Genomic DNA, 19,304 nt, shown 5'->3' with positions numbered 1-19,304 from the left:
TAGAAGTCCCGAACTGTCGTGACCTGTGGTAGGGACGTACCTATAGTAGGTACGCTACAGGTTGAAATGGCAATCCCCGCGCTAACCCGGTGCGGGCGAGCGCGGGTGACGTGCGGGCGTGCGCGGCGTCCCCCCGCCTCATACCCTGATTGCCATCTCAACCTGTCGCGGACTATAGGTACCTATCACGTAGCACGTGCAGCAGCAGAACAAATGGTAAAGACGTGGCGTTGATGGTTGATACATCATATTCTTCACAATGGCCATGTCACGTCCCTAACGCTATACCAACTTGGTACCTATGCCGTATGTCGAGAAGTCCCCACACGCCATTTCTGTATAAACCGCGCCTAAGGCTTCTAAGTAAAACGTAATTTTATTCACGGTGTTATAGACACCAGAGATAAAATTAGACAATAAAATTATACAAGTAATTTTGTTTTATCTAGATGAGTAGGGAAGATACCGCGTAGGACTCCACATAAGCTCGTTACAGTAACAGCCGTGTATCTTCTTCCAAAGCTACTGGAAACTCCCGGAAATATGAAAATTATCCATTTCATTTTATTATCGAAATAAAAATAAAAATTATATTTGTTTGTTTCATTTAAATCTTTTCCATTCCGTTGTTCATTTCTTTCTTTTAATATTGAGTGAGTAATAGGTATTAGTGGTTAATAAGTAGGTAGGTATCCGACAGGTCGAGATGGCAATCAGAGTGGGGGAGTGGGGACGCCCCGCACATCCCTCGCGCTGACCCGGTGCGGGATAGCGCGGGTGACGTGAGGGTGGGCGGGGCATCCCCCCGCCTTGTACACCGATTGCCACCTCGGCCTGTCACGTATCATTATATTTTGTTAGGTTTAAATTCAAGGCAATAATATTATAAGTAGGTAGGTACCTACCGTTTCTAAATTGTCGTACCTACTCGTATTTATATCCACCTACTCTTACTTAGTGAAGCCGTGATAGTCTAGCTGTTATAGGACGTCCGCCTCCTAATCAGCAGCAGTCGGGGGTTTGATTCCGGGCACGCACCTCTAACTTTCGGAATTAGGTAGGTGTGTTTTAAGTAATTAAATATCACTTGCTTTAACGGTGAAAGAAAACATCGTGTGGAAACCTGTATGCTTGAGAGTTCTCCATAATGTTCTCAAAGGTGTATGAAGTCTGCCAATTCTCAGTGACCAGCGTGGTAGACTATGGCCAAAACCCACCTCACTCTGGAGGAGACCAGTGCTCTGTTAGTGAACCAGTCATTATTATTATTATTATTTATTTATTATTTAATTAGAACGGCCATAAAGCCAATTACACTAATTAAACTACGAGTATAATGAGTTATAATATATTATATATTATAATAATATAGTTATATATTACTAGTCATGGGTTGATCATGATGATGATGCAATTACATCCAATTAAATACAATATAATTAAATCTTGGACAAAGTAGGAGTCTACTTAGCACAAGATTTACGGTACTTAATTGTATGTTTAAAATCATTCCTTAAAAAAATGCAAATACCTACGTTTTAATTCCGAAAAAAAAACTGACACTAACATATTTTATTTACTTATTCCCCCACTTGAACTACAGAAAATAATATATCGCGTGGGAGTCAGGAGTACTAACTTATTACCAGTATTATATCCACTCACTAACACCGACAGTATCCGTAGCTCCCAGGAGCCCAATCAAATTAACATCTCAATTACGGTCGCATATTCTCAATCCAATCTTGATTTAACGTTGTTTGGATCAGTCCTGTCCCACTTCGTGCTTTTAAGAACAAGATTAACGACAAACTGTCCAACATCGTTCCGGACGCCGTCGGAATTAGACTGCTCTGCTGGATTACATTAGGTGGGTACCTAGTACCTACGTTGGTGTTAATCTGAATTGGATTAAAGCGAAATGTCTTTGTCTAAACGCCAACGATAAAGTACTGTACAATAATTTTCTTATTACAAACTAGATGGCGCTGCTTCACGTTACATCAAGCGTTTGCTTATAGCTGAACAGTAGTGTATATTAAATTGAACCGCCAACTACGGCTTTTATTCAGTCTTTTTAATTGTTATGTTATTCGTAGATTTAAGAAGACTTTTACATCCCGAATTTAACACAACACATTTCCGATTGATGTTTTTATGATGAGACTAGCTGAAGCCCGCAACTTCGTCCGCGTGGAATTAGGTCGTTAGGTATTTGATTTTATATGTCACTTTCCAGGTCTTTACCTATACCCATGCAAAAAATCACGTCAATCCGTTCAAAATCACGTCCAAAAAACAAGCCAATAAACCAACAAACAAACACACTTTTGCATTTATAATAAGGGTACCTACTGATATAATAAGGGTACTGATGAGGTTGCCATTCCAGCACTTTGGGACCCCAACCAACGTCTTACGATTTTTAGAACTATGTACCTACGTGCTAAGTATCAAGTATAAGCTAAGTAGTATTATTATAATGAAAAATGATAATATTTTCTGCCTACCCTTATCGACATGCTGCAAGCGCTCTGAAAGTCGCAGTACCAGGAACACTACTAATAATTGTATTTGCCGTAGCCATGTTTTGCTCTGTAGCGGTCCTGCAGACAAAACTTGTTGCCGAAACTTGTTGTTGAAACTTGTTGCAGAAGCTTGTTATAGAAACTTGTTGTTAAACTTGATGACGAAACTTGTTGCAGAAACTTATTGCAAAAACTTGTTGGTATAACTTGTTACAGAAACTTGTTGCGGAAACTTGCTGCCGAAACTTGTTGACGAAACTTATTAACGATACATGTTGCTGAAACTTGTTTCTGAAACTTGTTGACGAAATTCGCCGAAAATTGTGGTTCAAACTTGCTTTTGAAACTTGGACAAAACGTGTTGCAAAAACATGTTGCGGAAACTTTTTGCAGAAATTTGTTGCGGAAACTCGTTGATGAAACTTGTTGCAGAAACTTGTTAACGAAACTTTTTGCCGAAATTTGTTTCTGAAACTTGTTGCGGAAACTTGTTGATGAAATCTGTTGTAGGAACATGTTGCGGAAAGCTACTCACAGTTAGGTTCACAATGTGGGACGACCTCGAACCCGCTGGACTGACGACCTTTCAAAATGGCATCTTATAATTAATCCTCGCTATTAAGTACAGTGCGACAAGATAGCGACAAAGCAAGGCTCTCTTGGCACTTGAATGACATTAACAGGGGGCGCTATTGGAGAACAGAGGCTTAGATGCTTAGAATAGGTATTGAAACAAGAACGAAGGGGAGACGTCTTGACGGCAACGTTAGATTTTCGCCACGCGCCAAGATAGCCTCGTCGCACTGTTTATCAATGTTACCGGTATCTACTGTTTAACGTAACAAAATGTAGAAATCGTAATGAGAATAGACTATAGAATAAAGGAATAGACTCAGATAAGTGAAATAGATGTCAGCTGTCACATTTTAATGTCAAGGTCAATTCAATAATGTCAATTGTCAGCTGTTTCATAACCTCTAATTTAAGACATTAAGAAATAAGATCTAATTCCTAATATTTATGTGGTAATCTTTAAGTAATATGTGTAGGTACGTCAAACAGTGATACCAATCAAGATTTTTAATTAAAAAAGATAAGTCAACCATGTCATTAAATTTGAAATCGCGCTACCTTCGATCACTGTACCCGACATGTCGCAGTTATTGCGATCACAAATCGATTTACGAACGTGATGAAGCAGGCCCCCAGCCGCGCAAAGTTCACGGGAAGTTATACCCAGAATGGCGAAGACCTTGGATACAACGTGACGGCGAATGGAGCAGCAAATTATCTGTTTTCGTGGAAAAAAGTCCTAGTATGCACGTCCTAAACGCCATGCAAAAAATACCTAATTTAACCGTTCAAGATGTAAAGGAATGGTGGGGACAGATGAAAATGATACAAGAGATCGAAAATCAAAGATATTTACCTGAAAGAGTAGCCGCTTTGGGTACAAATTTGGGGGCAGTACACTTTTTTACTTATCGACACTGTGCAGTCAAGTTAGTCAGATTCTATTACTTGTGTATTTATAACTTTTCATCATTACACAATCCTTATGTTCTATGGAAATATTCGATGTCTGTATTCATAGACTTAACATTGAAACAGTGCTCCATAAGTGTAAGTAAATTCAGTGGGAACTCTTTACTTTTCTGGGATAAAAAGTACCCTACATATGCCAACAAGATATCTTTTACCAGCCTATGGCTGTTCCTGGGATGCAAGCTATGCCTTTACCAAATTTTGTCAAAATTGGGTTAATAGATGGGCGGTGAAAAGCAAGCAGACACTTATAATATTAAGTATGGTTAAATCAAGAGTATGTTAGACAATTTTCTAGAATCTAATACAAATAAGTGTTAACTAATATTTTGTTTTTCAGGATAAAGGGCCAGACAGAATGGATTGAAGGTGACATAACGACGTTAAACCTCCCCAATACATACGTAGATGGTTATTTAGTTGAAGCTGTAAACTGTGCCAAATTTCATCACAACGGAATCAGGTATGAAGGGCTGCAAAACTTGTCAGGGCTAAGTCTCCTCAAATGGTTATCCTTGAAGAACAATAAACATGTAGATGTATGGTGCTTAGACAGAATCGCTGGACAGAACGGGAATAGCTTGGAGTATTTAAATATTGAAGGATGCAACTTGTGTCCTGGTGGTGTACACGCCATAGCGAAGATGGAAACTCTTAAGATCTTGAAGATTAGTGATCCTGGTGACAATGTTGAGCTCCAAGCTGCTTTGTCTATCCTTGAACAAGAAAGGCCTAGTTTATTGATAACGGCTGCAGATACTGACATTGAACATAATGTTTCGAAGGGCCATAAAAATACAAAGATTGCTTTAAATTAGTCTTAAAATTCTATTTATGGAATTGTAAATACATAATATAAAAATAGTAAATTAATAATTTACCTGACTTTTTATTTAAGTGAATTTCATTATAGTTATATAAATTTGAGCAGTTAATCACTTGCTTTAAAGGTGAACAAAACTCTAGATTGCTTTAATGCTTTTGAAGGTGTATGAAGTCTGCATTTGGTCAGCATAGTGGACTATGGCCTGAACCCTTCTTCTCATTCTGAGGTGACCCATCTTCTTCTTCTTCTTTCTTCTTTGGGGCTATACAGGTCCTTACTATCCCTGAATCACTGCGACCGTCTCCGATCTATTGTGTTTGCCTCCACTTCACACTCCCTTATCAAATCCTGTGGCCGCCAGATACAGCAGCACCTTCTTGACTGGAATTGAAGTAACATCCTCCGGATAAATGATGTGTCTCCCTAGGTGGACGCTACGTTTGTGCATCAGAGCGGGGCAGAAGCAGATAATGTGCATCGGAGTCTCGGGAGACTCGTGGCACTCTCTGCAGATGTCCGAGCCCTGGAGCTTAAGGTTATACATGTGCCTTTTCAGGCCACACTGACCCGTTAAAGCTCGCACCAGGATGCACATGTTACTTCTGTTAAGCGACAGCACCTCAGATGCTACCTTCTTGCTGAAGGATTTAACCAGCGCTTTCGAGTGATTTAGCCCTGGCAGGTTTCTCCAGCGGTTGAGAGTGTCGTAGTGTAAAGAGCTGCTTGGCTATCCGAATGAATATAAATCGTTTTATTGACGTGGTTGTGTTGCAGGATGGTTTCCACACATATTATTATGGCGTATACCTCCGCCTGGAAAATAGATGTATAGGCCCCCAGGTTACGGTACAGTTTGATCCTGGGTTTCTCTCCATAGATTCCACATCCTACGTCCTTGCCTGACTTTGAGCCATCGGTGAACCATTTCAAACAGCCCGATGGCCATGTGATTTTGTTGCTTGTCCAATCCTCCCTATCTGGGATTTCCACAGAGAAGGATCTCTGGAAGTTGTATTTTGGGATCATCGTGTCTGACGGCATTCCCAAAACTGGAATCTCGAGTACTGAGTTCTGCAAGTCCCTCAGTGTTCTAGATAGCCAATTCACCTTTCCTTGGCTAATCAGCCTATACATGCCCATTCTCGCCTCCTTCATCAAATACAGGTAGAGAGGAGGTAAGTTGAGAAGAGCTTCTAGGGCTGCCCCCCGGAGAGGTGCTCATAGCTCCAGTGATAAGTAGGCAAGCAGTTCTTTGGATACTGCCAAGTTTATACTGGGCTGTAACCTGCGTCAATTTGCTACACCAAACCACGGAGGCGTACGATATCATCGGCCTCACAATGGCTGTATAGAGCCAGAAGGTCACTTTTGGTTTAAGTCCCCATCTCGCTCCCGCAAATCGACTACATATACCTAAAGCCGATTTAGCCTTTTTTAGCACTCCATCGACATGCGGATTCCAGGTCAATTTCTGGTCTAAAGTGATGCCCAGATATTTGACCTCGCATGAGAATGGTATGCTCCTGTTGTTCAGCTTCGGCGACTCGAGAAAAATTTTAAATGCCCAAACGGGGATAGACCGTTGGATCCATGGCTTCAGGGTGTATAGTCCGCGACAGGTTGAGATGGGAATTGGGCAGGTATTGGTATGAGGCAGGGGGCCGCCCCGCACGTCACCCGCGCTTGCCCGCACCGCATGTGCGGGGCGTTCCCTTTCCGATTGTAATTTCGACCTGTCTTCGCTTAGGTACCTACTTGATTTTATGTAACCATAAGTATAGTTACGCAATCGGAGTGAGGCGGGAGGACGCTCCACACAATCCCGCACCGGGTTAGCGCGGGGGCTATGCGGGTGTGTGGCTATCGGGGTGGGTGCGTCCCAACCCCGATTGTCATATATTTCGACTCTTACATTAATTTGTTTTATGATTTAATGACAATATTTATGAAGAAAAACGTATAAACATTATACATCGGGAAATATTGCACGTTGAATTTTAGAAAGAGATAATAATATAGCAATATTTCCTGCTGGGTACTGTACCTACTACCTACCCTAAAAACTACCCATATTATAAATGCGGAAGTGTGCTTGTTGGTTTGTCCTTCAATTACGCCGCAATGGATCGACGTGATTTTTGCATGGGTATAGTTAGGACGGAGTCACATAGACTAATTTTTATCCCGGATATTCTGAGCTCCCACGGGATTTTAAAAACCTACATCCACGCTGACGAAGCTAGTATCTCATATTTGTAGTGTGTAGAAATAAGGGATGATGATAAGAAATAAAAGTCGGCAATGTTTTCGAGGTTTTTATGTTTTAACATAAGTTCGTACAATGATCCAATATGCTTAAACAATCTGTCCACATTTCTATGGGTTGGTTGTCCACCTGCACCCTGCACAAGGCGAGTTTCATCTCGGTGTCTTTGATTAGGTACAATCGCTAAATTGCTATGTATTGGTCCATTGAATTGGATTCATAAACGTTTAGAAAAACTTCCCCTGTCAACTATGAGTGATTACCGTTTCAGATATTTCTCTTAACAGAGGACCCTCCGTCACTTGCTCCATACAAACGTAGTTTAATTCTCATTAATCCTAAGCAACCAAAGTCAATGCAATTTTGTAGACAATATGGTTATACTTAATATCTGTGTCTGTGGTTTACCAGATTTCCGTAAAAATGTCTGGTTTTAAAATTACACGGGTTTAAAGATTTATGTGTAAATCCGTGAGCCTGGTGTAACTTTAAAACAAAATATTTTATGGTCCGTACAAATTGACTCCTCACGTGGCATCATCCTCCTCTATGGATCAACTATCATGTTAAAAATACGGTTCATTTTAAAAATAAGGACTAAATTCGTACTTATGACATGAAATTTGACACAAAAAGTTAGAATAGCGCGTGAGGAGTTAAATTTTACGCGTAATAACGGAAATCTGACAATCCACAGACACAGATATTAATTCCTAAAACATATCTACAAGATTTCATTGAGTTTGATTAGCTAATATGCAAATGAGAGCGAAACTACGTTTGTTTGGTGCGCACTACGAATAAATCCCTCTTAAGGTCATTTTATCTAATTCAATCTAGTATACATTAAAATTGAACACTTAAATCTAAATAAACTGTCTAAACAAGATATTTACATGTACGCCATTTGACTAAACAATTAGACTAATGCCTTATTTAGAAAGAAATAAATAACGAATATGAAATGCTTCATTTAAAATGTCCTTTTGAAATAATTGCTAATATTCTTAAAATATAACATTATAACTTGTTATTAAGCAACAAAGTTAATTCAGTCTAAAAGAAACCGCCTATTACACACTGTTTATTGACTGACAAAGCCTAGACCTATACTTTGGTGACACTGGGTACAAACATTGCAACATTGTATTGTACAGCTTGTAACTAAGTTCTGAAAGTCAATAAGGCACTAGTAATATGCAGCATGAGTTTTCATATTTGTTATTATGCTAACACGCTGAAAGACGCCCATTCATTTCAACATATACCATATACTGTACTAACAGAGACAAACTTAAAAATAAGTATGGACAATATTAAAGCAAATTGAAACATCACTACAAACGATCACAAGCAACAAAATATGATAAGTAATTATGTCATATTGAAATATTGCAACAGTAAAGTATGAATAAAATAACAGCATTTATTAAATTGGATGAAGTCAGTACACAAAAATCAAGATAAAACTTAATAAAGACAGTAAGACAATGTGGCTAATTCTGTTGTACACAATCTCTAAACTAAAATGGCACGTCTAAATCTATTGTTATCCCTTTCATAATGTTGCTTGCGGAAAAGGACAGCACTACATTTAGACCTGTTAATTTAGTTTAGTTTAGAAATTTGTGTACCAGAGAATTGGCCCCATTGTGGCTAATTCCGTTGTACACAATCTCTAAACTAAACTAAAATGGCACGTCTTAATCTATTGCTATCCTTTTCATAATGTTGCTTGCGGAAAAGGATAGCACTAAATTTAGACCTGCTAATTTAGTTTAGTTTAGAGATTGTGCAAAAGAGAATCAGCCACAATACATATTTAAATGTGATTATTTCACAATTTGATGTTAAAATAAAAACAATACCTATAACATCTCAACATACATGTAAAATGAACAGAAACAACAAAATCCATCATCAAATTATATTAATTGTGCATTATGTAACCGATAAACCAGGTTGATACCTATAAAATGTGTTCAAATAAAGGAAATCGATTCAAATATCATTCATCAATTAAAATTTCTTTTATCATCATAAAATTAAAATTTATTTTACATTAGAACCATGATTCTTAATTAATTTGAATATTAGGTATTATTAAATTAGCATTTCAATGAAATTATTTATTAGTACTAATTACCTACTAAACTAAAGAGCCGAAATGCCTACTAGACAGTAAAATTAAGAAATTTCGAATAAAAAAGTACATAAGAATCCTCATGAAGTTTCCATACCTAAAAATTTTTTTTGCAAAATCAGTCCAATGGCACTTATATTTTTATTCAACATTTCGGCTTTAAACCAGTACCTACAATAAATAAATCTGTTGAAAAAAAATTACAAGGAATTTAAAAGCTACCAAAATCATAGACCGTATTTTTCAGAATGATCGTTATTTTTTATTTTTCTTAATAAAAAAGTTCGTTCGATGTACACTACTACTTAGTTCGCTCGAATCGAAATACAGATGAAGATATCGCTATGCATCCTTAAACAAAGTAGGAAAAAAACACGAATCCACGTGACACTATTAAAATGCGAATTAAAAAGAAACTATATAGCATACTTTAAAGGCGAAAACATCGGACGAGACAAGGCATTATGAGATTGACGACATAAAAACTGTTACGATTTTATTAATTCAATATGCGTCGCAGATTGTTGTTAGTATGTTTCCGACCTTTAGCCAACTCCCGATTTTCAGGCAACTAGTTTAGCACGTAATATATACCTCTCGCTTGCAGATAACGCATAACCGTTTGCATGTGCGAGAGAGCGATACCACAGCATTAATCTACCGTTTGATGAATTGGAACGTTGTCTTTAATAAACTGCATAATGATATTTATCTATACTACTATGGTAACAATATTATGTATTGGTTTCAATATGTGCCAGCAATGATTTTAAACAATAATTGACTATACAAAATATTCGTGTCAATTCAAGCATATCAAAGTATAAAAAGCCCTATTTAAAAATACCGTGTATTTACGTATATACACTATTTATGCAATAATATAAATGAATATTAAATATGAAAATATATTACAGGAAGAAAAGGATAGAACTCCTACTAGGTATCTCTCCTTTTATTCATTGAAATTGTGCTAAGAAAATTAACTGATTCTAGATTTGGTTTCATATTGGAAGGCTCGAATTGACACCAATATTTATTCTATGAGTACGGATAAACGCCGAAAGTTCCAAAAAAATCCCAAAAATTTCGTTATAATTTCGTTTTGTCAGTACCAAACTACGCTATCAAAGATAAGAGTTAACAGTGCGAAAATATCTCTTAGGTTATAGACATTAATTATATTTTTATTTTATTTTTATTAATAAATTCTCTTCACTTCCGGACTCCTAAAGCAATTACTAATACGTAACGATATATAATAAAGTACGCCAAAAAGAGATCATTTAAAAAATACAATTTTGATATACAGCGTGTTTTATTTATTAGGGACAATCACACTATAATATTATCACGTCGCATATAATTTGTGCTTGGTGATGAGTGAGACAGAAGATAAAAACTTATGTGAGTAGAAGGTAGATTTAACGTTTTATTTGATATGTGTTATACAACAAATGTCAAGAAACAAGGACTTAGGCCCACTTGCACAAGGATAGTTAAACAGTAGGGCGATTGTCTAAAACCTGCATCAATCATTATTACAATCTCAATTGTTATGATTGGCTGAATTTGTGCGATTCCTTTTGCAACAATGCATTGTGGCCAATAGTGCGCGAGCATTAACCAATCAGAGATGATTGCGATCGTGACATTGTAGCTGTCAAACAACCGCGGTAGGGCCATTGTTTTTTTTTGTAATGCTGTCAGTTTTTGGCAAGAGCTTAATGTGGATGCCAAAAAGTGCCAGCATCAAAAAAAAAATACTAAATCAATTTAAGTGTCCTTGTGGTAATGGGCCATAATATTCAAGTTGGCCTAAGCAATGTTTCAATTTCTGAGTTTGTGTAATAGCAGTATGGCAGCATTACAACTTCTAAACTTCTTATTGGATTTCTAAGGTTTTCTTTATTTGCTAAGTTGAATTAAGTTTTTACTGTAATGCAAGTTAATGTCGCATATAAATAAAACATCTTTTACATATATACATTATACATATAAAATATTTGTATTGGCCGAAACTCGAGTATGGCAGCATTTCAACTTCTAAACTTCTTAGTGGATTTCTATTAGGTTTACTTCATTTGGTGAATTGAATAAAATATTTAATGTAGTGTAACTTACTGTCGCAGATAAATAAAACATCCTGTACATACATACATATAAAATATTTGTATTGGCCGAAACTCGACGATTAATTGTACAAAATGCATCATTTTCGTCTACAAATTAGGATTGTCTAGATAAAAAAACCCTAATTACTTTGAGAGCCAGGAACGCTTACATCTACAGATAATAATATAACTCTAATTACCTATTTACATTGAGATTGTTATTGTATAAATATTGATTTATCTAATGTCGTTAATGATTTGAGCTGATTTCCGTAAACCACGATCGGCCGATATAATTGAAAAACACGAAAAATCACTACACAACTTACAGTTAGAAAAGACGTATTAAGGCTCTGAATTTACTATCAAACTATCGTACTCTTTTCTAAGTTCGTCATACATTACAGTATTATTCGGACTGACAGATTTCTAGACCCAGTATTTAGAGACTTGTGCGTTAAGGTGCACACAAACTACTTTGTTGCGATGTGATGCAACCACACTCTGGCGATCGACAAATCGGAGTGCGCCTTGAATCAAAGCGTAGAGCGCCACGATAGTTATGTAGATAGTGTGATATCTTCATATAAAATGATTATATTGTTCTCGTGCTCGTTATTTATTGTTCTTTTTATTTTTATGTGTCCGTTTTTTCCAGTCGAGACACGTATTGGGCAACTTTAATGTCTCCCCGGGTATACTATGTTACCAATAAATAAATAAAAAAATATATGACTCCAATCGCCTTTTATCGCGTCACATCGCACCACGATACAGTAGTTTATCTGCACCTTTATTCCACATCAAAATTCTATTTGTCGAGTTAATAACGTAATAGAGCAAATAAAACCGACAAGCCTATAAATTGTAATCTATAGTACGCGACAGGTCGAGATGGCGAGAGTCGCGGATTATACGTCCGTCAGTCCGACTTACGACCTAACCGAACAGACATGGCATCCAATAACTCGAACCACTCAACTTAACTTAAATCACTGTACACTAAGATTTTAAATTAAATAAGTAGATATCCATTTATAAAAAAGATTTCTTTTAAAACATGTGGAAGACCAACATCACAACATAAATAGAAAAACGATACACTTTAAAGACTTAAACAATAATCAATATGTCTGCACCAAAGTTATGATCGCATAACTTACACTTTATTAAACTTAACTTTAATCGACCACGATATTGCTTTAATTTTGAAAAACTTTAATAAAAAAAAATAAGGAAAATAAATTTTGTTTCGTATTGCAAACCCCATCTTAAAGTATATAAAAACAGTACACAATGTTATTGCTTTAGCATTTGGTACTGTAAATGCAACGGTTAAGGCTGAAATCTCTAGCAAAATGAAACGCTTCCCCATCGAAATATCTCAAGTGTAATAAATATTTATTACTCGAATTAAATAAGAAAATATTCAATGAAATACTCCATCCATACACACAGTAAATACTAAAATGAAAATCTTACATATCGACTATAAAAATTACATACAATTAAATGTATTGAGATCGTGCCCATATGATTAATGTGCTAGTATTGAAAAAGAGGATGAATAAAATCTATATCTTTTCGAATTGAAACTTCTGTGAATCCCCTTCTTGTTGAAAATATTATCGCGGCAAAACTCGTGTATGAAAGATAAGATATCCCGACTATTTATAGTCTTGAGATTCTTTTTGAACTTGACAAAAACATCGCACGCGATGACTTTGTTTTCTGTTTCACGTGCTTACTTCCGGATTTGATCGCGAAATTCCAAACATATGAAGTAACACCAGTGTTCATGTATAAAACACACGCTTCCGCACAAGAAACTCGCGACCGCGATCTACGTGAACATTATATTATATTATGTGTATTTTCCTCCAAATACATCAGTACGTGTTTTAACTGACTTCAATCCATATTAACCCCCAATAATGAATCCAATAAAATCTTAAACGCGGATAACAACTACCAAAAATAAAATGTGTCATTTAAAATACATAATGTGCATATATTATTTTATGTATAAAATATTAAAGTCATACAAGCTTAGGTGCGTACAACCGATTTTGGAACACTCATTTAGAAATCATACTGATACAACTTTAAGAAACCGATTTCTAAATCGGTTATTTAGAAAATCTGTCATACGCCCTTATTCAAAGTCCATCTCACATCGCAAACACATCCCACACACAATTCAGCAATTTTTATTTGTTTTTTCTCGTTTTGTTTCTTAAATATATGTTTGTTAATATATAACATTATAACCAATTGGCGCCTAAATAAAACGCTATACTTAAATGCATCTAGGCATTTTTCACATTGAAATCTCACATAAGTTTGTAAAAGAGCTAATGAACAATGTTTGTTTTAGGGTGCCTGTCACTGAAGCGGAGCGATGTTCAACTGACCAATCACATTATTGAAAAATGACGCGATAAAATTATCACGTATCAATAATTTGGTCGTCTCCACTCCGTTCCGCTTCAGGCACTCATTATACTTATACATTTCATTCGACAGCTCTCGGTGTACATCATAACAACTATGTCAAATTAGGTACTCATAATATATAGAATTCGTACATTCACAACTCCATTGTGTAATCTTATAGACGCAGACTGCTAAAAGGATGGCAGTATTATTATCGGCAAAATTTTGAACATTATTCTATTGGACATTACAGATAATTTAGAATTTAGATTTATATTAGTCCACATGACATATTAATCGAAACGGTGATTTAATCATTTGTAATTGCACTTGAATTATCGAATCTATGAATATATCTGATTTAGCACGTGTCCAAAGTTCTCGTAATATTGAAATTTCCAAACTCCACTTTCACTGACCGATTTCTGAAACAGATCTATTTCTGGAACAGACCGATTTCTTGAACAGGCTGATTTCAAGAACAGGACGATTACTGGAACAGGTAGATTGCCGATTTCCTGACCGATTTTTGAATCAGCCGATTATAAAATCGGTCATGTGGGCCAGCAGTTTACTCGCGTACCACAATGGAGATGGTGTACCCGCATCGCTAACTAGCCGTTGAAGTTGGCTGCAACGCAGCGGACACTATTGGAGAATTTACATCTGTGAATTAAAAACCTTCGGATTAGACTAATGGCCTAAGAGCCAGCACGTTCCAAACCTTTCTGATTTTATAAAAAGCTGAAAGTTTCTCTGTGTATTGTCCCCAACACTGGGAGGAACGTTTGTTTGAATGTTTGTTTGGATCATGATGGCTTTGGAACAGGTAATAAAGATGTAAAAATCTTACGTCAAAGTATAAACTCAAATTTTTTTGTATTTTCCTCGGAATAGTATTAGAAATCACGTGAAAAAATATAAAAATTTAGACTTTAGATTTTTTACACCTTTATCTCTCAAAGGCACTATGACCCAAACAAACGTTCCTCCCAGTGTTGGGGACAATACGCAGAGAAACTTTCAGCTTTTATAAAATAAGGAAGGTCTGGAACGCGCTGGCTCTCTCTCTACAAGGACACAATTCATTTTATTGGTCCGAACAGTGAACAGTACTCGATATGGGTATTAATGACAATAACAAAACACCCTGTAAAATTATAATTTACTAGGCTGATGTACTATAAAGAAGAATAAACATGAGGGTGAAACCTAGTTTGTAGCAGCAATTAAAACTCACTGGTAGGTGTGTTGACTTCGGAGTGCGGCGTAAGGTTGGACTGCGCCATCAGCTTTTGCCGCACCTCGCGTATCTTGAGTTGCAGGGAAGTCTTTGTCGGGAATATGTCTGTATGAGCCGCCTGTCGAAAAATAAACGCAGCCTATATTTTCCGTCATAAACTCTTCAGATGGTGGGAAAACAAGTGTGCATGAAGAGTAGAATTAGATAATATGCGCTAATAATTATTTCCAGATAATTTCTATTGACACTTTCGATCATTTTTGGCTGCTGGCTGGCAGTTACCACCAAATTTAAAGCTATCTGAAAATGAAGTCATACTATAGTCGCTAAGTTACTATCGTCATTGAATTTAATATTATAACTGGCCTAAATAGCTGCCGGCAAGTTTATAACCGATGCAATCAGTTACATGAACTAGCAGTCATGTTCCGTGTTACGCTCATCGTTGAATTTATATTGCTGAGCTAAAATTGCCGGCAAGTTTATAGCCGATGCACTTTGTCACCCAAAAACGCATCATGTAGCTGCCAAGTGACCGTCATCACTTTTTTTTATCGCTGGGCGTAAAGTTGCCGGCAAGGCGCAATTACCTGGAAGTGCGTAGTGGCCTGTGTGGTGGGGAACATGCCGTGCTCGTGGAACAGCTTCATGACCAGATGGCGGCGCTGCTCCAGCACGCGGCGGTGGCCCGCCTCGCCGCGCGCGCCCACGCCGCCCGCGCCCGAGCACGGCGTGCGCGGCGACATGTCCTCCATGCTCTCAGCCACTGCGGGCACCGTAGGGGGAATGGACTTTGATAAATACCGCTAACACATTATAAAACCACATTTGATGTAGTCAGTCAGTTGCTTCGTAACCGCCGCTCGCACTGGTCCACTCGTAACTTGTAACTTGCGAGTGAAATAATCATTAAATTTTTCTGAGTGATCTCTTTGTTATATTTCACTACAACCTTGATAGAGAACACGGTGCTACTAGAAATCAGTACAGCGTGTAGGAAACCTTGGTACATTGCTAACTTCCTCCCAACAAGATACTCAATAGTATCAAAGGCTTACTTTTCAAAGACGTTTAAATAAATACTATATAGTATAATAGTAGCTATTCTTGCTACGACAATATTGCTCGGGCGACAGTTGCTTTATATACAGTAATGTAATCGTACTATGGTTTCCTCAATCTTTTTGAATTTAAAGAAAACTATAAAATTCACCTCTAAAGCTGTCAATATTGAAGTCCGGTCCGAAGAACGTGTTCCCGACCAGCTTGTGCGGGGTCCCGTACGAGTGCGGCGTCGGCATCCCGTTGCCGTTGATCACCTCCGCTTCGATCTGCGGCGTCACTATTGTTGACTCTTCATCTGTTGAAAGATAAAAGAGAACATTTCAAAAGACATTCGCGATGGAATTTACACGGTGAGAAATATTTGTACTAGCGCGTCCTGCGTTCTCGTGGATTTAGGTTTTGCAAAAGAAATTATAAGGAAATTTTCCGACTATTCCCAAGATTGGTGTTGGAAGGTAGAATTGCAGGCAAAAGGGATCCAGGTTACCAAAGACACAATTAGTTGCGAGGATATAAAAGGGTGGATAGGGCTTATTTAACCGAAGTTAAAAGAAGCGGCTTTAGTTTTTCAGATGAGGATTACCAAACTTCATTTCGAAGAAGGCACGCGATGATGTTTATTGATAAAATATCTCACTTTACCTACTTCACAAAATTCACTTACCTAGAGAGGTCTTGTGCTTCTTGCGCACGTAGAGCTGCGGGCTGCGCGGCACCACACAGGCGCTGGGACTGCACGCCTCGGGCTTGAACTGCGGCAGTGTACTGAACTTTTGCTCGAAATTCACCGTCTCTAGCACCCTGATAGTAAAAAGCAATACATTAGTTATAGAATTTTTAATAGACCATTTAGAAGGCAATTTGTGCTCCTTCAGGCCGGCTGCATATAAAATTTTGATGCTCGCCAGAAGGTACTCTACTCATACATTTTGTACTAGACCACGCCACAGACTGTCAGAATATTACTAGCCCAGACCTGTTCTAAGAGTGAGTGGGACAGAAAGTTTTGTGACTGACAATTTCAGATAATATTTGGACGGTCCAAAGTTGGCTTTCATTTCCCAACATTACCTACAGGTATAATTTTTGGATGGAATATCCATAAATAGCTATTGTCTATGGATATATCTCAGTAGCCCATTTTAACCCTATTTGTGACTACCAAAAATTTTGTGCAGTTTGACATTTTAAACGTGAACCTAACAAATCTATCAATCTAATTCATTTTGCTATAAGGTGGTGTGTCACAAAAGTCAATGCGAAAACGACAGAAATAGCCAAGACCTGTAGTGGCCGTAATCCAATGCACAGTGTGACAAATGTTTTATACAAAAAAGGAAAGACCAGATTGCTTTCTGAAATAAGAATATGGAACCAATTTTAAAGATACTTACTTATCCCGTCCATCCTCATTGCCTTTCTTGAAGAGGCACTTCTTGGACGAGGGGCTGGGCAAGTTTTCCATCTTCTTGGGAGACTGGAGCGGTTCCACGATTTCATGCGGAGTGGTGGGCCCGCTGTCTGAACGCGGTATGTTGGGTTCACAACTGCCGGTCGAGCCAGTAGATGTACCTTTATGAAAATTTAATATTTGAAACGAGGTTTACTAGCGAATGTTTGTAATCACTATTTCTTTTGCAATCACTATACCATCCTCGACTCGGCTAGTGTCCTATCCTATTCTATTCTCTAATGTGATTATATTCTCGGCTATATCAGAGCCTCGATAGCTCAACGGTTAAAGGAGCGGACTGAAAACCGAAAGGTCGCCGGTTCAAATTCCACCCGTTGCACTATTGTCGTACCTACTCCTAGTAGAAGCTTTACGCTTAATTGGAGGGGAAAGGGGAATATTAGTCAGCAATTAACTTGGCCAATATTCGTTAAAAAAAATACAATACTTTTTTGCCCAGAAAGAACACGATTTTCAACATCCACATACCTCGACTGAGTCTCTTCTGTAAAGGTGCTCTTCCAAGCTGCGCCGGAGTGGGCGCCAGAGGAAACGGACGGGCCTCCTCGATCGGAGCATCCCATTGCCTGTGGAAATACAAATATGGCTGTCTTAGGGTGACCAATCACCATAGAGCTGTGCTGTGCTCAGCTAACTTTCTGATGCTGTTTTTTCTACAAACATTGGGCTGCACGGTGTTCTGTGCGACTGCGACTGCGCGACATGCATGCGCACAAGTGCAAGTGAGACAGACGGACGACTGAGCCAGCACGTATCGCGTGATCCTTGCTGTTTTAAACACAGCACACCCGAACAAAGCGCAGCGCTTCAGGGTTTGTTGGTATCTTCATTATAATCTAAGAGGAAGATTTAATAGGATGGTTCTATTGATATGCTTAAATGATTGCGAAGGTAAAGTAATCCATACTAATATTGCAAATGCGAAAGAGTGTCTATCTGTCTGTCTTCCTACCAGCTTTTCACAGTCCAACAGTTAAACTAATCTTCATGAAATTTGGTACAGAGTAAGCTTACATCCAACGGGAAGGACATAGGCTACTTTTTATCCCGGAAAATCATAGAGTTGTTGAGGATAATGAGGGGTACTCACGTATTAGTTTTTGGCACTGCGTGGTTATTACTTTGCGACACAATCACAGATTGAGCACTTTGTATATTCTGATTCTGGCTCTTATTGATATCCGCCTCTGTAAAATAAACCAATACTTTATACGCGTATTAAAAAACATAATAGAGTAGTAGTAAGTAAAGAAAAACGTAATTGTTTTAAAATAATAAGTGATGAATAAAGATCAGCTTTAGAATCAAGCAAGATAATATTATTAATATTATGTATTTGTACTAGCACATAAAAGTATATTCTTATGTTCATTTATTCTTGAGTTTTGTGAGCTTTAATCGTCAGAAATAGTTTTAACTATAGTTTTCAGTTCCGCTGTAAAAACGGCCTATCAAAAACAAACATGTAAGTCAACGTAAGTGCGACTATTTTCGAACCCATCCAGGGATTTTTTTTACAGGGACTCAGCACGCAACGTTTGCGGTTGAGACTAAAGTTTAAATTATATTTAAATTAAGGTTTTAATTATAATTATATTTAAATTAAGGTTATAATTATATTTAATTTAAGGTTTTTATTTTTTAAATTACATGTAAGTTATACG

At 37.6% G+C, this 19,304-nt stretch overlaps 2 protein-coding genes across 8 annotated transcripts in view; one reads left to right on the top strand and one right to left on the bottom strand.

Moving 5' to 3' along the window:
* The first annotated feature begins 3,471 nt into the window (after nt 1-3,471).
* On the top strand, nt 3,472-4,951 carry LOC117992341 (distal membrane-arm assembly complex protein 2). The gene is made up of 2 exons (XM_034980021.2): nt 3,472-4,030; nt 4,414-4,951. The coding sequence occupies exons 1-2, from the start codon at nt 3,633-3,635 to the stop codon at nt 4,889-4,891; spliced, it is 876 nt and encodes a 291-aa protein (XP_034835912.1). The 5' UTR covers nt 3,472-3,632; the 3' UTR covers nt 4,892-4,951.
* A 2,250-nt stretch (nt 4,952-7,201) lies between these two features.
* Nucleotides 7,202-19,304, bottom strand: part of cic (Putative transcription factor capicua) — a 47,990-nt gene continuing 35,887 nt past the window's right edge. For 5 of the 7 annotated variants that reach the window (XM_069505674.1, XM_069505677.1, XM_069505678.1 and 2 more), the window contains exons 23-30: nt 18,731-18,827; nt 18,109-18,206; nt 17,561-17,738; nt 16,831-16,967; nt 16,316-16,461; nt 15,692-15,877; nt 15,099-15,219; nt 7,202-14,524 (exon numbers count right to left, since the gene is read on the bottom strand). In XM_069505674.1, coding sequence (XP_069361775.1) covers nt 14,469-14,524; nt 15,099-15,219; nt 15,692-15,877; nt 16,316-16,461; nt 16,831-16,967; nt 17,561-17,738; nt 18,109-18,206; nt 18,731-18,827 — 1,019 coding nt within the window. In that variant the 3' untranslated portion in view covers nt 7,202-14,468. Of the gene's footprint in view, nt 14,525-15,098; nt 15,220-15,691; nt 15,878-16,314; nt 16,462-16,830; nt 16,968-17,560; nt 17,739-18,108; nt 18,207-18,730; nt 18,828-19,304 lie in introns of all 7 variants that reach the window. The other 2 variants (XM_069505680.1, XM_069505681.1) reach the window with 1 other exon arrangement.

Source organism: Maniola hyperantus, chromosome 21 (genome assembly GCF_902806685.2).
Source record: "Maniola hyperantus chromosome 21, iAphHyp1.2, whole genome shotgun sequence".
NCBI lineage: Eukaryota > Metazoa > Arthropoda > Insecta > Lepidoptera > Nymphalidae > Maniola > Maniola hyperantus.
Note: the sequence above shows the minus strand (reverse complement) of the source record. Positions and strands in the feature narration are given on the sequence as shown.